General features: G+C 35.5%; 1 protein-coding gene across 13 annotated transcripts in view; it reads left to right on the forward strand.

Annotated features, from left to right (window-relative positions):
- RIMS1 (regulating synaptic membrane exocytosis 1) overlaps positions 1 to 15,583 on the forward strand; it is an 851,235-nt gene that overhangs the window by 725,988 nt on the left and 109,664 nt on the right. For 6 of the 13 annotated variants that reach the window (XM_057303964.1, XM_044387122.3, XM_057303966.1 and 3 more), the window contains 2 exons: positions 7,060 to 7,131; positions 14,184 to 14,296. In XM_057303964.1, the coding sequence (XP_057159947.1) occupies positions 7,060 to 7,131; positions 14,184 to 14,296 (185 nt within the window). Of the gene's footprint in view, positions 1 to 7,059; positions 7,132 to 12,917; positions 13,101 to 14,183; positions 14,297 to 15,583 lie in introns of all 13 variants that reach the window. The other 7 variants (XM_044387119.3, XM_044387124.3, XM_044387120.3 and 4 more) reach the window with 2 other exon arrangements.

The raw sequence follows: 15,583 nt of genomic DNA on the forward strand, positions 1-15,583 counted from the left end.
TAAGTAGGAAAGTATTCTAAAATCAGTGACAGTTTAGATGTCCTGAATCAAGGTCATATTTGATTATTTTGAAAGTAACAGTAATACAAAAAATTTTGCTTAAGACAGTTCTCTAGTAGGAAAGCATTTAGTTGCCCCCTTATTTCTTACAGCAGATATAATACACAAGTGGTTACGTGTGCCCATGCACACACACACTATTTTTAACATACCATTTTCCCACAATTTCATTTCAGTTTTAAACAATCTTGATGTCATCTTAAGTTGTATAATAGATTTATTTGGAATTAACATGGAAGCAGGTTTTTCTAGATCTGGGAAGATTCCCTAGAAGTTGTAGAATATTTAAAACTAACAATGATGAGGAAAAAATACATAAATTTAGAACCCAAGGAATGATTCTGACTTAAAATTGTAGGGAAAATTTCCTTGCCGTTTTATTACTAAAAATGTGAAGACATTTTAAAACATAATCATTTCAATAACAAAATACCTCTTTGTAAATGGCATTATTTTAATATGTAAAAAGTAACTTTTATGAACCTGTGTATACATAATTCTATTTATGAATTTAATAAAATTTACATCTTGTGGCTTCAAATTAATCAAAATTTTTGTGTTGCAAGTTAGGAAAAAAGTGTATTTTAATATATCCCTGAAGCATCAAGGTTCTGAGTTTAATGCTCACAGCTGAATCAATTATTCTTAAATGTGAAAGGCTAGTATAAATAATCATAATTGTTATTATCTAATTCTACTTTAAACTATTCTTGGTATAAGTGCTTTTTCAGGAAAATGCAATATATTCTTGGTAATTTTTGAGATGCATTTTAACATTTCATTAGCTTGAAGTTACAAACTCCAATGTGTGATTGAGAATATTTTTGCATCATTATACATGACATCTTTAAGGTGTGTGACTTAATAAATACTAAAAATATTTGATGAAATAACCCAATTTTCCAGGACTTTAAATTATTGGCAACAAATAAATTATTGGAACATGTAAAGCATCCCACTGTGTTAAAGATTAATTCCTGAGTCGCTAAAGTAGGTCCTGTTTCTTTTGTAAATAATCATGTTTGTATAGTTCCCACACTTGTCACTTACAGCAGCTATTTGCCTATTAGAATCTCTGACCAAAAGCATCAAGTGGTTTCCTTTGATTCAGACTGAATGAATATTCTTTCTCCATTAAAAATATTCCTAGAACAAAGAGGTCACCTACTTTTTTACTTCCAGAGTTCATGGTAGTGACCAGAGTGATGCAAAGTTAATATAGAACCATTTATAAATTCAGTATGTTACTTACCATTTTTATTTGCTTGATAATGTCTTTTGATATCTGTGCTTTTCAAAAATGTTCTTTATTTGTATGAGTGAAATATACTCATCCACTAAAATACTTAAGTCTGTTTAATGGCGATAGTCATCTATGTAAATGTCAATACTGTACAAAAGGGCTTCGTCATTGCATGCGGCCATCTTCACTACACACGAACATTTCTTACTGAGGTAGATTCTATTCAAATAGAATATTTTCTTCCTGAGCTTATGAAGAGACAATATGATGGAGATTTGCATTCCACATTAAGCCATCTGAGTAGTTAGCCAGCATATATACAGGTAATTTCTTATAATATCAGTGTTAGTTCTAATTAAATTAAAACATGTGGTAGATTTTTGTTACGTTTTCCCCAAAACAGAACATACTGTATTTTCATGTTAGCATAAAATAGCCTTAAATAGGGGCACATGGGCGGTGCAGGTGGTTAGGCATCCGACTCTTGGTTTCGGCACAGGTTGTGTTCTCAGGGTTGTGAGATTGAGGCCCCAGTTGGGCTCCCCGCTCAGCGCTGGGTGTGCTTAAGACTCTCTCCCTCTCTCTCGGCCCCTCCCCCCATCGTACTCTCTCTCTCAAAAAAAAAAAATCTTTTAAAAAAATAGCCCTTAAGTAATACTACTATTTTTAACGTATTAATTTTAGACTTTAATAGAATTATAATACCTTCAGAAAAGCTGTATTTACCAATGTCTTCAGGGAATTGCTCTAATTGAATTTAGTTACTGAAGAGGAAAGGAAAGTAGCACAGAAATAGATTTTAACAATTACCTCTCTTCATTAGTACGTTTTATGAATCTTCACATTTAAATTAATAGAGAGAACAATAATTAAAAATGGAGCTTCAGGAAAATTAGATTTAATTAAGAACACTCCTACTTTTCTGATTATTACTCCTGCTTTGATTTAATAATAAAATAATTGTTATAACTACATTTGAATGTAGCTTTATAACTTTTAAAGAATCCCGTTTGTGCCCTGTGAACTAAGAATCATAAGGCCAAAACCATACAACTGTTACATTGTGAAGTGAAGAGAAAGCTCAGTATTTCTGATTCGTGCATGTCCATACCAAAGAAACATCCTTTATGAATAATAAAATGATAAAAATGTTTAATAGAACAAAACATGTTAAAACCCAAAAGAAGTAAGACATAATGGAAACACTGTAACTCTTTTGTTCGCTTCTTTCCAAGGGTCCCTCCAATAACTGTCAAATCATCCAAGTCACTAGATGGCAGAGTGGGCAGAGAACCTAAGGACATGAGGACATGACGGTGGTATCCTCACCAACTAGTTAAGCCCCTATAACCTTGGATAAGCCACTTAAGCCTTAGGGGACTCTGTTTCCTCATCTGTAAATTTAGGTAGTTGTAGGTGGACTGCCTGAATTCTAGTGTCCCTTTAAGACTAAAATTGTGTCTGTGCTGCCTTATTGCAGCATGATAAGCATATATTGGGCCAATAATAATGACTGACACTTGTGGATGCATAAGGCAATAACCAAATGCCATTTTTAATTTATGGTACTTTGTATTTTACTGAAGCCCAGACAACAATGAAAAGTTCTATTTCTAAATTTACTTGATGTGTGATATAAAGTGAATTTTATAACCCTAGTTAGTTTTTTACTTGTTGTAATTTTTAAACTCTCAAATTACAGGACAATACTCAAAATAATTACTTTCTTAACCATATATTCAATAAATACTTATGAGTGGCTACTATGTGCTAGGAGTTGATGGTAGAGTGATAACTCAGACAGATGCCATTCCTGATCACTAGGAACTTAGAGTAATGTAAGGTAGAATGTAGTTCATTTCACTGTGATCCATTTTATGATTATATGATCAATACTTTCAATAGTATGGTGGTACATAAATATAGGTTGATTGTTCTAATCTTTTCCTTTCACATATCACAAGCCTCTGTTTTAAGAAATAGCTGTGTTTACAATATATAATATATTCCTAGCTGTAACTTAGGATTTGGACTGTACAAACTGGAAAGTTTGTACAAGAGTCTAGGGGACTCTACATGTCTATAACTTAGGATTTGGACTGGAAAAGACATTAGAATTTTCTCTTCTGCATTCTTGCTTTACATTGAATCGTTACAATGAGGTAATTAATTTGAAGATCAATTTGAACTCACTTTGAAGATCCTTTTAAGTGGTTAAAAAGAATTATAAAGACCTATCCTTTGTAGAAATCTTTAGATGACTCTTCAATAAAAGTAAGTTTCTGTAGCATTTGGAGAGAAAAAAAAGGCCATTCTTAAGAGAATTAAAAACAGAAAGAAAAATGTAGATGTGTGAGCCTCTGCATGAATTATTGTCATCCAGTTATGGCGCACTGACTGAGTTTGGCACTACTATAGACGAGTAAACGTCTTTATCTTTAAGAAACAAATCTGTGTTATTATCCGCTTAAATAATACTTTCATAGCACTTATCACTAGCTAGTTCTAACCAATGCTAAAACTACTACAAACCCTTATTCCCTGTAATGTCATAAAAACTATAACACAAATACTTAGCGATATTGAAATAAGTTAGAATTGGCAAACTTGTGATGGGATAGTATTATCTCCACTTCACTGGTCAGAACAAAACGCACAAAACCGAGGCACAGAGTGGTTAAGTAACTTGACTAAAATCACCCAGCTAGACAGAAACAGGTCGTTAAACCCAGACAGTCTGAGTCCAGAGCCCATGCTTTTAACTACTGTGGTCCAGCGTCTTTTCTGCCACACATGCCTCTGTTCACTGCTGTTGAGATTGTACAGTCTCCTTTCAGCTCATGGGCTCACATTTGATGACTTTGTGAGTTAGAGAAAATTACTTAATCTCTCTAAGCCTCAATCTTTTTATTTTTTAAAAGGATAAAAGAGTAGTACCCCCTCCTGAGACTGGTGAGATTAGGGGAGTTAGTGCAGGTAAAGTGATTACGCAAGCACATGGCAAGCTCTCAATAAATGCATCATCGGTGCCGTCATCATCATTGTCGTCTTCACCCTCATTATGGATTATTGTGATAATCAGTCTAATAATGAGTGTATTCTATTGTAGAAATGAGAAGAGGAGGGAGAGTTGAAAGTTTTATAGAATTAAAATCTCAGTTGAATCTAGAAAGATTAATAGAAATTAGTAGGGATAGAAACAAAAGCAGACAAGTTCTAAAAGATGCCCATAAACCCTTTCGTGTGCGGTAGTAGAAAGTTTGTACAAGAGTCTAGGGGACTCTACATGTCCGTCACCACCACCCCCATCACCAAACTTCTCCTCTGACTCTTCCCTCTCAGCACTTCCCTTTCCGGTCCCCTTACTTTGCTTGAACATACCAGGCACACATCTGCCTTAGGGCCTATGCACTTGCTCTGTCATTTTCCTGAGATACACTTTCCATGAGGTACGTAGGTGGCTAACTCCCTCCTCACCTTATATCGCCTATTCAGTGACTCCTTCCCTGATGACCCTACTTAAGATGGCCATCTGCATCTGCCCCCAAACTCCACCCCCACACACATTTCTGATCCTCGTTGCCCTGGTGTACTTTTTGTTGTTACTAGCATTTGTTACCTTTGATTATACTATAGAATTTGCTTGTTGAGGGCTTTTTGTTGTTGTTATGTATTTTTTGTCTCCTACGGATAAAATGTCAATTGCTTAAAGGCAGGAATCTTCCCCCTCTCCCCCCGACAGACCTATGCCAAGCACTTAGAATGGTCTGGCTTATATACATGTTCAACAAATATTTGTTGAATGAATAAATGAGTGAAAACCTTTATGACAGGGAGTTACATGAATTGGCCTGAAACTCTGCTCTCATTCTGCTCTCACTCTGCTGAATATGAGAAAAGGAATATTTTTCCTCCCAGTCCCTGAGCACTCTTGGGACAAAGCTTCAATTTCCCATAATGGTATATTTTCAGTTTGAGCTCAGCTGCCTACTGGGCCTCCAGCAGCTCACCTTTGCTTTAGGAACTTTGCTTTCCTTCCCAACAACCTTCCCCATTGATTTCAGGCATGTGCCATGTGCTTCTCTACTCTCCTACACTCTACAACACCCTCTCCTCAGCACAGGATCAACAAAGTAAAGAAGAATATCAGAGATATTCCTTTAATATGAGAGATTATGTTCTAGTGCTTTCCAAGGCTTACCCCAAATAGTTTCTTCCCTTCTTGAGCAAGGGTGCAACCCCAAGGGCATACATCAGAACCAACTTCTTCCCTTCTCTTTGCTGACGGTACATGACAGAAACAGGGTAGGAGCCAGACAAACTTATATTCTAATCCCAGCTCTACTTCTTACTGACTGGGTGGCCTTGTCCTGAGCCTGTTTCCTCATCTTTTAAAATGAAGATGACACCTGAAAGGATCGTCATGGAGGTTAATAAGTCAGTGCCTCCCTCAGTACCTGTCCTAGAGTTATCCTTCGATATAGCCTCTTTTCCAACAATTCGAGAAAAGTGGTAAGCGAGGGATGTTTCTCTCCTCTGTGTCAACCCTTTTTTCATCCCTCAGAAGTGAGACGTCATGGTAAAGGAAGGCCCGAGAACACACAGCTAAAACCCTGAACTGGAAGGGCAACACAGGTGTAGCCAGTTTTCGGCAATAGTGAGAGATGGGGAGAGACGAGCAGCCCCAGAAGCCTGTACTCACTGTGAAGGTGGACTTCACACTCTGATGTGTATTTCTAGTGGGGCTGACAGCAGGGCTTGGCATATAGGAGACACTCTAATTATCTGGCATCAGTAAGGAATGACAGTTGTCTCTTTGTTGTTGGAAGGAAGGGATATCAGGAGAGAAAAATAAGCATAAATTTGTAAAGAATCAACTATTGAGAGAAAGCTATACAATTATTGAGATTAAAATGCATGTTACTTTCAATGGTTTCTCTGGGATTTTTTAAAATAAGTTTTAGTTTCTTGACCACAATATTTTATATTTATTTCAAATATATAGTAGGCAAGATGCATTTTAGGTCAAGTAGACATATGCAAGCTGCTGCTTAGGGAGGTAAACTCTCTATATAAACATTTCTTTGGAGTTCCAAATGTTCAGTGTATACATATATGCTTCTGGAACATAGAGTAAATTGAGAACTTTATTCTTTGACTTGTGATATGTAATTAGCTTTTTAAAATGTTACATGGTTACAAAAGCATGTTTATAATAACTTTGGAAATAATTTTAATACTTTGATTTAAAATGATTATGTGAAGGATATTTCACCATGGTATTTTTCTTCTCCTCCTATTTTGTGGGGGAAGAATGACAAACAACAGATCCTTGTAGCACCCTGGTTCAACTTGTAAATGCAGAGGGCTCGTCCCCCTCTATGTGGTCTTTCAGCACCATTGCTGTCATCACATCCATCATCACTACATTGCTCCCCTGGACTTCTTTACTCATTAGGAGAGGCCAAGTTGCTCAGCAGGGGTCCACATTAAATCATTCCTGCAGACAGACCTGTCTAGACTAAGGGAGTCCCAACTTCTTGTGCCTCCTGTTGGGCAACTTGTGTCTTCCACCCAGCACCAGTTCTGATTTTTTATTTATTATTGTTTGTTTTTATTTTTAAAAGCACTGACTGACAAAACCATCTAAGTAAGATAGTTGTCATTTCTCATGTCTATTGCTTTTATCATTGTATGGTATTACTGTAGCTTTATTCATCATATATTTTGTATTTCTTTAACATTTCATTCCACAGGCACTCCAGAAAGTCTGAAAGATCTAGCATCCAAAAACAGACTAGGAAAGGCACTGCCTCTGATGCAGAAAGGTAGGCTTGGTGTTGTGCTGTGTGGCCATCTTCTATTTCAACTGATAAATTCAGGGGTGCCTTCACTCTCATTTTACATGATCAGTTTTTAAACGTAGTGTGTGATGTTTAAAGACATTCATGTAAATAGATCTCCTAAATGGGAATAGCCTCAAAAAACAAGAGGAGGGTAATTTGAAGTGGCCCTTAAATCTTAGGGTTTAAGAAAAACCTCATTTATTTCTCTTAGTGATCGCTCTGATTACTAAAGAGGACCAAATCTGTGCTCATTACTATTTACATTTTAGGACATTAATATTTTGTTTCTGAGATTGTTTAAATGTTATCAGCGAATATAATACTTAGAATATGCAAATATTTTGAGTGTTATTTATCTGAATGTCATCTTTTAAATCTCTTTTCTGAAAATAGATCTAAGATTCTACTTGTATATGAAAGATATTTGTTGAGTTAATGTAAAATTAAAGGAATTACTGACCTTTCTTTGCAATTCACCCAACTTTACAATTATTTTTTTATTATTTTTAGGTGTAAGGTATTAACACATTATTTTACATAGTTGTAAAAACCACCTAATGTCCCATTAACATATTATTCATTCATTCGAAAAGCATTGAGAACATACAGGAGGACACAGATGTAAATGAAAGAAAGTATTGAAGTTTTATAGCTATTACTATAAAGGTATGCACAAGATACAGTGAAAACACAGGAAAAGGAGTGGAGTGCAGAAAGGAAATATCTCGTAAAAGGTGTCACTTGAGCGAAATCCAGATATGTAAAAGTAGATGTGAAGAAAATATTCCATGAGAAAGAAAAAACTATGAGAAAACGCTGAAGCTTAAAATTTTCCTCTTGATTTGAGGGGATCCATACCCATTTTGAGAGGGAGAATCCTTGCAGGAGATGGGAGAGTGTTGAAAATAAAACTGGAGAAATCCCTAGATGTTATGTTACACACGACCTTGTGAACTGTTTAACAGAATTTCAGCCTCTGCTTTATCCATCCATGAGCCATTGATGGGCTTGAGACATGAGAGGCTGATGATTGACTTTGAGTTCCAAAATTGTAGATTGCTCTAACAACATTTTGTGGGTGGATTGAAAGATCCAAGGGCAGATGCAAGACACCAGCTAGACTGTCACAATAGGCTTGATTGAGATGAACTCTGGACAGTTCAGTTATTCACTTAAAAGGTATGTGCCAACCTATGTGCTAAGTTCAAGGAGTAAAATAGTGAACACCAATAGAGGAAAGCTTCCCAGGAGATATAACCTCTGAGTTGAGATCAGAAAAATGAGTAGCTATTAGTTATATCAAGGGGTGTGGGTAAAAGGAAGATGGAAGTTATTCCTAGCTAATATCTGTGGAAATACTGACTATTTAGGGAATCTAATGTACAATAGGATGAGGATTTAGAGAATTCAAAAAGTGTTGAATAGAAATTCAGTTTTACAAAGGAGCTAGGCTTTGAGAAAGGAACAAAGTTCTAGCACTTAGGTAGGTAGGTAGATAGCCTGTAATGAAACAGTATTGTTTCCATTTACGTATTCTTTAATGTCAACTCAGTTAACTGCAGTTTCTTTTCTAGCATTATAAATGACTTAAGTTCCTTAGACAGCTTTTTAATCTTCAGCCATCATTCACTGCCCCTCTGCCTCAAAGACAGACATAATTTCAATTATTTGACATGATTGAAATTTTTCCTCAAAGTCTTATTCTTTTCATTCCATTCAGGCTTTAATTCTAAATTTAACAGTTACTACCGTGTGCAGTTTTATTTAGGATAGATCAATGAACAAGTCTTTTTGACAATAGGATGCTGTTTTATAAAATGCTATATGATTCTAGAATCAACTGATGATGCTTAACTACAAATGAGTGGTATTTGGGCATTTTCCTCTACAGCACTGAAACTATCTGTAGATAAACACAAATCCTCCTTCCTTCCAAAAAGAATAGCAAGAATTTGATTGATTCCCAGTCTCAAATGTTTGCCGCTTAAGGACCGTGTTCATATTACTCTTGTTTTATTAACTTTGCTAATAGATTTTAATGTAGAAAACTCAAACCTTCTAAGTGTGTAGATTTGTTTGATTATATTTATAGCTCTCCATGGATTTGTATTAGAGTGTAAATTATATGCCTGATTTTTAAGTGAATTGTTGAATAACTAGTTATAAAAGAATTGGCCTGGATTATCTACGTTTGTGTTAGCTCTTACTTGTTTAGAAGATACCTTGAGTTGACATCTAACTACAGGTGAATTGAGGTCACACAGTATGAATGCTTTGGACATTGATTCAAGGTCTTCGGGAAGTTAACAACATACTCAAAGGATTCATATCACACAGTGACACCTTGGCCTCTGGCAAAATTTGCTATTTAATGGTCATCATTTTGAAGGCCCTTTGAAGGCCTTAACAAATTTGGCCTTATGGGGAATAGTGCTGTAAGAAAATATTTTGAAAGATATGGTGACCCGTTATAGGCAGAAGACAAGCAGAACTCATGTCCGACTTTTGTGCCTAGCATTTACAGCAGTGCTTCATATTCTCTCAGGAAGCTCCTTAGTAAAAGTCTCATATGAACTCAGCTATATGACCTGCTAGCACCGTTTCTCCTTTCTACTCTAGTGACTTTTCTTTTTGTGGAACCTATACTCTGCAACCTACCAAGGGGATGTTTTGTCAGGACTAGTATTTAGAATTAACCAATTCTAAGAGGAAAGCTTCCCAACATATATGAGTTTTACGTTGTACTGGTGCTATTGGAAAGAGAATGTGTAGGCCCGTAATGGCCATTACAAGAGGAAACATTTTGAACAGTTGACCTTAAATACCATGTGCATGTCCATCCTTTAACAAGCCTTAAAAAAAAGGAAGAACTATATTTTTAAGCTGCAATAGAAGAAATTTACTGCAAGGCCATTTGCAACAATAGATATGTCTGACTAACAACCTCAAATTTTGGTGAGAAATGTGCTTGGACTCAGTAGTAAATACTTAGATACACATTTGGAGATGGTGAACTAGCTTCAGACACACTTAGGTTTGAATTGGAATCTGCTTTAGAAGCCATATTGTTGGTTTAAAAAATTATGGGATATTTATAGATCTATGTAATGGAAAGGTTTTCATTAAACGCCATCTCCCATACATTTTATTACAGCAAACTCTCAGGAGACAATTCTGTTAAATCTTGCCAAACAGTTTGATATTTGGATATATGTTTAGATTTGGGTTCCAATATATCCAAGGATTTGCCATTTTTTATCTTGTGATATGCAAACAAATCCTATCTCAGTAGGTGGCCCAGGGAGCATCAGTAGATCTGTGTGGATCCTGCCCTTACCACGCATTATCTCTTTGTCTTTTTACAAGTCACTCTATGATCCTCACTTTTTCTGTTTATAACTTAGGAATAATGATACTTCTCAGAGTTGTTATGAGAATATCCAAAAAAAGTACATACATGTGTCTGTATGTGTGCGTGTGCGCACATGTGCATGCATATGTCCATGTATACACAGACATTCAGTGCCTGGCTCCATATTGAAGCTCAGTAACGAATAGTTGCTACCGTCATTTTACGTATCCCCCATGCACTCCCTCGTCCATTCCCTCATATGGCTGTCCCTCATCTCTTCCGTTCTTGCACCCTTATGTTCTTAGCACATCCCATTCCATTGAAAACATCAAGGCTTGACAGCCTGGATTCTCAACATTTCACTCCTGTACCTCAGAATTTCTTGATTGACTGGTCTTTCCTCCAGTCTGAAATGAACGGCACTTGATTCCATTATCTCTCATCTCTAAACCCTTGCTCTTCTCAAAGTTCCGCGTTTTCACTCTCCTCAGTTTTCCTTCCTGTAATTCAGACGTACTGCCACCGTCCTCTCTCTTCCTCAGGTGGTGCCCCTTTGGTCTGTGCTTTCATACTCATTATACTTTGGCTGGCAGCAGGGCCTGTTTCATCATTGAGGGACTTTTAGTTCATGTCAAAGAAGAAACAGATCTGGTGCTAAATGATGCACCTTAAACACTCTGCAGGCTGTTCTCAGACACCGCAAGCATGTGGTTTTGGAGAGGGAACACTAAGTCATGGAGTCTCGATCTGTATAATACTCGCTTAGAAAGCCACTTATTTGTCTCCAAAATTGCTTTTTATATCTTTACCATTCAGTTTGGTGCCATAGAAGATCCAGCTAAATTATTCATATTTCAAGTCAAATTTAAGTAGTCCTTTTAGTGCTTATGAATTGCATTAAGGAATGAAGCAAGATTTTAGTGAAATTGAAATGAAATTTCTCAATACTAGGGTGAAAACCATTATTCACTTTTTAGACCACACTAAGAAAGTGAATTTTGAACAAGGATGGCTTGAAGTTTATTCTCATGGTAATGGCTTTTAAAGAATAATAGATAAAAACTCATTCTTTACCAAAGGAAAGGGCTTGATCATGCAGTCCTTTCCATATAAATTAATTCTACAGAGTTGAGTTATGTGAAAAGTCAATTGAGAATGAATGAACAGTCTTAGTATGTATCGTTAGTCCTTTTTTCTTTTAATCTGGAAATTGACACAATAGCCCAGTTTTTGGGATTTGCATTAGGGTCTGATAAAGCATTAAAACGTAGGTCAAGAAGATAAAAATGCACATTTATTACAGTTCTAAGTGTACCTGTTCCCATTTTATTGTTCTGAAACAGAGAAGATACCCTGAATTAAAACAATTACAGCTGTGAAAATCATTTTATTTAAAAGAAAAATTGTCAATCTGAATACAAATTGAATTAAATAATTAATGTACTTCCGGTGATCAATATGTATTCTTTACTCTCACACTTCAAATCACTTGATAAGTGGATTTACAGCATTGTTTCAAAAAGGATGAGGAATGATTTCTTTGCATCTGTCACTGTAAAAAATAATCCATATCGGGTATTTTAAACATTCATTTTATTTAAAATACATACTGGAAATGATTTTTTAAAAAGGCAAAAGCATGTATCTGTTTTAAACAAGATACATATCAGTTTTTAATTCTTAATCCTTAATTCGTAAATTGGCTTCTTAATAATTTTGAACTCTATATTAAGGTAGCTGTCAATATATGGACAAGTATCTTTTCTGACTTCTTTTTTTAATCTTAGAAGATGTGTTATTATCCATACCTCAGCCATTTGTATTTAGTTCAATAATGAAATATATTCCATCTTATTGTATCATTTTAATTTGTTGGTCTGCTTAAATTAACCTCAGAAGACATCTTCCTTTTGCAGCCTACTTGGGATAAACTTCCTATTGCAGATTAAAATTATGAACATTGTAAAAATATACACAGAGTCCTACAGGGCACTATTTCTTCTTGAAGGCAAGTGCTTGAAGTATCGCTGTTTTCGTTATTCTAATCATATTTATTCATTCAATCAAGGTATCTGTATTGAGTTCTTGCTCTCTGTACAGCTGTATTCTAGGCACTGGAGATGCAGCTCAGTAAAAACCAAGAGACAGAAGTCTCTGCCCTTGTACAACTTAACAAGAGGTTTATTACATTGGAGGAGTCTGGATTAGCCCTCTAAAAACCACATGGAATGTACATTTGCAATAACTTGTCAGTTTCTTTTGAATTCCATTTCAGTGATTGCATGATGATGGTTTCTTCTGGTTTTTAAAGTCGCTGCTTTATAAGAGTAACCAGGTTTTCCTTGGACGAATGTGTTGGTATCAAGCTTAATGTGAACCTGCTGACTGAAGATCTTTTTTGGCCCTAATGTTTTAGGGTTCTCCCACCATGCCTTTCTAGAAGGGGATACGCAGCCCTAAGAGCGACTGATCAGCCAGTTCTTAGGGGAAAACATCCCGCTCGCTCAAGGTCGAGTGAGCACTCTAGTGTCAGAACACTGTGTTCTACCCGCCACCTTGCCCCCGGAGGGTCGGCGCCACCTTCTCCGCTTCTGACAAGGTCGCTATTCAGTGTCCAGCCCAGCATTCATGTTCTGCCTCCGGGTGTTGGTGTGGTGTTGTACTTTCCTGAGCACTTGATGCTTTCACTCATTATGACACCATAATTTTTAATCCTTTGTGGCACTTAACCTCTTCCACATCCTCTATTACTTGCATCTATCTTCACTGTGCTGATAGTGGTCTATAGTTCCTGCCAATTAGCTATCATTGAAAATTAAATTTGGCTGTGTTATGTCCTTCCATCTGTTTGTGGCATATTCATATATATATATTTTTTAATTATGTAAAATTCTTTATGAGAAATTACCTGGAAAATTCAATGTGTATTTGCTTTAAAAAGTATGAGAGAAATTTTTTTACAAAAATCTTTTCTGTGTGTTCAGTAAAATCTTAGAGTGTTTAAAAGTTTTTTAGTCTAAAAAAAAAACTGAATGCCAGCAGATGGAGGTCAGCTTACTCCTGTGCAGTTGTAATGTTTCTGCACGCTTCTGAGATTTATATTTGTAATTTCGGTCCTTGCACCAGTATATTTTATAGCATGTACCCAAGGTTATTTTTTTAAATATCTGTCAAGGTTTTTCCTATTTAAAAATAAGCAACAAATGAATACTAATTTATAAAAGTCTACAGCTAAGTATTCTAATCACTTATAAATAATTCTAGATATAAATATTGACTTAATAGTAGCAACTTAGACAACAGCCTTTTTAAACTAATTTATCTACATTGTTAGGATTCAGAGGCTGTAAGTAGATATATTTGGTTCAGCACTACCAAAAATGGATAACTTGATGGAAAGCCACAACTTCATAGAAAGTTAATTCAAAGAAGTGAGTCTGATTTTATTCAATTCAGGAATTCATTATGCAGAACTATGTGTGACAGACATTACCCTGTCTCTTTTAGCCCCTTTTTGTAGGATTTCTTTTTATACATATCATCAAAAGCATTTGATTTTGTTTCCAAAGGCTGAGTTAGGAGGTTTATGTCTGTTTTAATAGTAACAGGAAGAGGGGAAAGGTATCTGTCAGGCCCTCTTGGAGTTTCACCATTTCATTCGCCCTTTGTTTTTTGCCCACAGAATGCACAGACAAGCAAGTCCAACCCATCCTCCTCCTGCAGACACATCCTTCAGCAATCGGAGGGGACGACAGCTCCCACAGGTGCCAGTGAGAAGCGGCAGTATAGAACAAGGTATCCAATAAAGAGAGATCATTGTCCAAAAACCTGGAATTTGAGACCCACCTCTTCTTATACACCTTTTATTAAATGAATAAGACTTTAATTTATGTAGGTTACTGAATCCTAAGATTTTGTGTCTTAGAATTTTATTCCCAGAGCCAAGTTATAGTGGTTCATGGCATATACTCCGTTTTTGCTGAGTGAGTGAATGAATGAATTTTAGATTGTCAATTAAGAGAACGAATTGAGCCCTAGAAATACCTTTTTTCAAAGGGAACAAAAAAAAAGAAAGTACAGTTTTTAAAATCTCAGTATAATATGGCATTTTATGTGTTAGAAGAAGGTTTATTTAAGCTTGTTTTTAAAATATTTTTAAACATGCATTTGCTCATGTTGAAGTCTTTACGGTATTTTAACTTTTAACTTACTTGCAATATCCTGGTTTTTTATACAAGTTTTATGAAAAAAGAATAACAGAGCACACATTTTAGTGTTTGGGGTTTTTTTTTTTAACAGTTCGTGTTACTTACAGTTTCTCTTATTTTAAGCACATACACACTGTGTTTATTTTCCTAGAAGGAGAGAGAAAGAGCAAGAGAGAATGAGAGAGACAGAAAAAGAGAGGAGAGAGTTTTGATAATGGAAATTAAATTCCCTAAACCATCTGAGCTAGATTATTTCAATACAGAGTTAAAATAGTTACTGGTTTTTTTCATGTGACCCAAAGTCTATCCCATTTCTTAGTAGTGAAAAGGTTTATCAGTATATGTTATCACACAGGCATTATCAGAGATCCATTAAGTAATGTACTGAAATAATTTTTAATTTGGGGTTATAATATAAAGACAGAGTACTTCTATTTAAAACACGTGTTCAAAATCTTCATCCCCATAAAAAAACTAAAAGGTTAACATTTTGAATATTTTTTTCAACAGTGTTGGTTGTTGCTGGTGTGAAACTTGTATTTCATTCTATATTGAGAGAGCTGCATACGTGTTTTACTTACTTAATTAAAGTAATTTACTGAATGTATCACAGAAATGTATCACAGAAGTATCACAGAAATGATCTAAGAAGATAAATACATTGTTTCAAAGATTGATATGACAGAGGGTATGAACAGAATACTTGGTTTAGAAAAATTAGTGTAGATTTTAAGAAATAATCAACTTACTAATAGAGGAACGCTGCTATCGTAAACTCTAGATGTGTATTATTTTTAAAAATTATACGTCTCCTTGATATGTCATGCTTCGGTGTCCAGGGTTGTCATGAGAGTATTCATTTAGTTAATAAGGA

This window comes from Ursus arctos, unplaced genomic scaffold (genome assembly GCF_023065955.2).
Source record: "Ursus arctos isolate Adak ecotype North America unplaced genomic scaffold, UrsArc2.0 scaffold_29, whole genome shotgun sequence".
In the NCBI taxonomy this organism is placed as follows: domain Eukaryota; kingdom Metazoa; phylum Chordata; class Mammalia; order Carnivora; family Ursidae; genus Ursus; species Ursus arctos.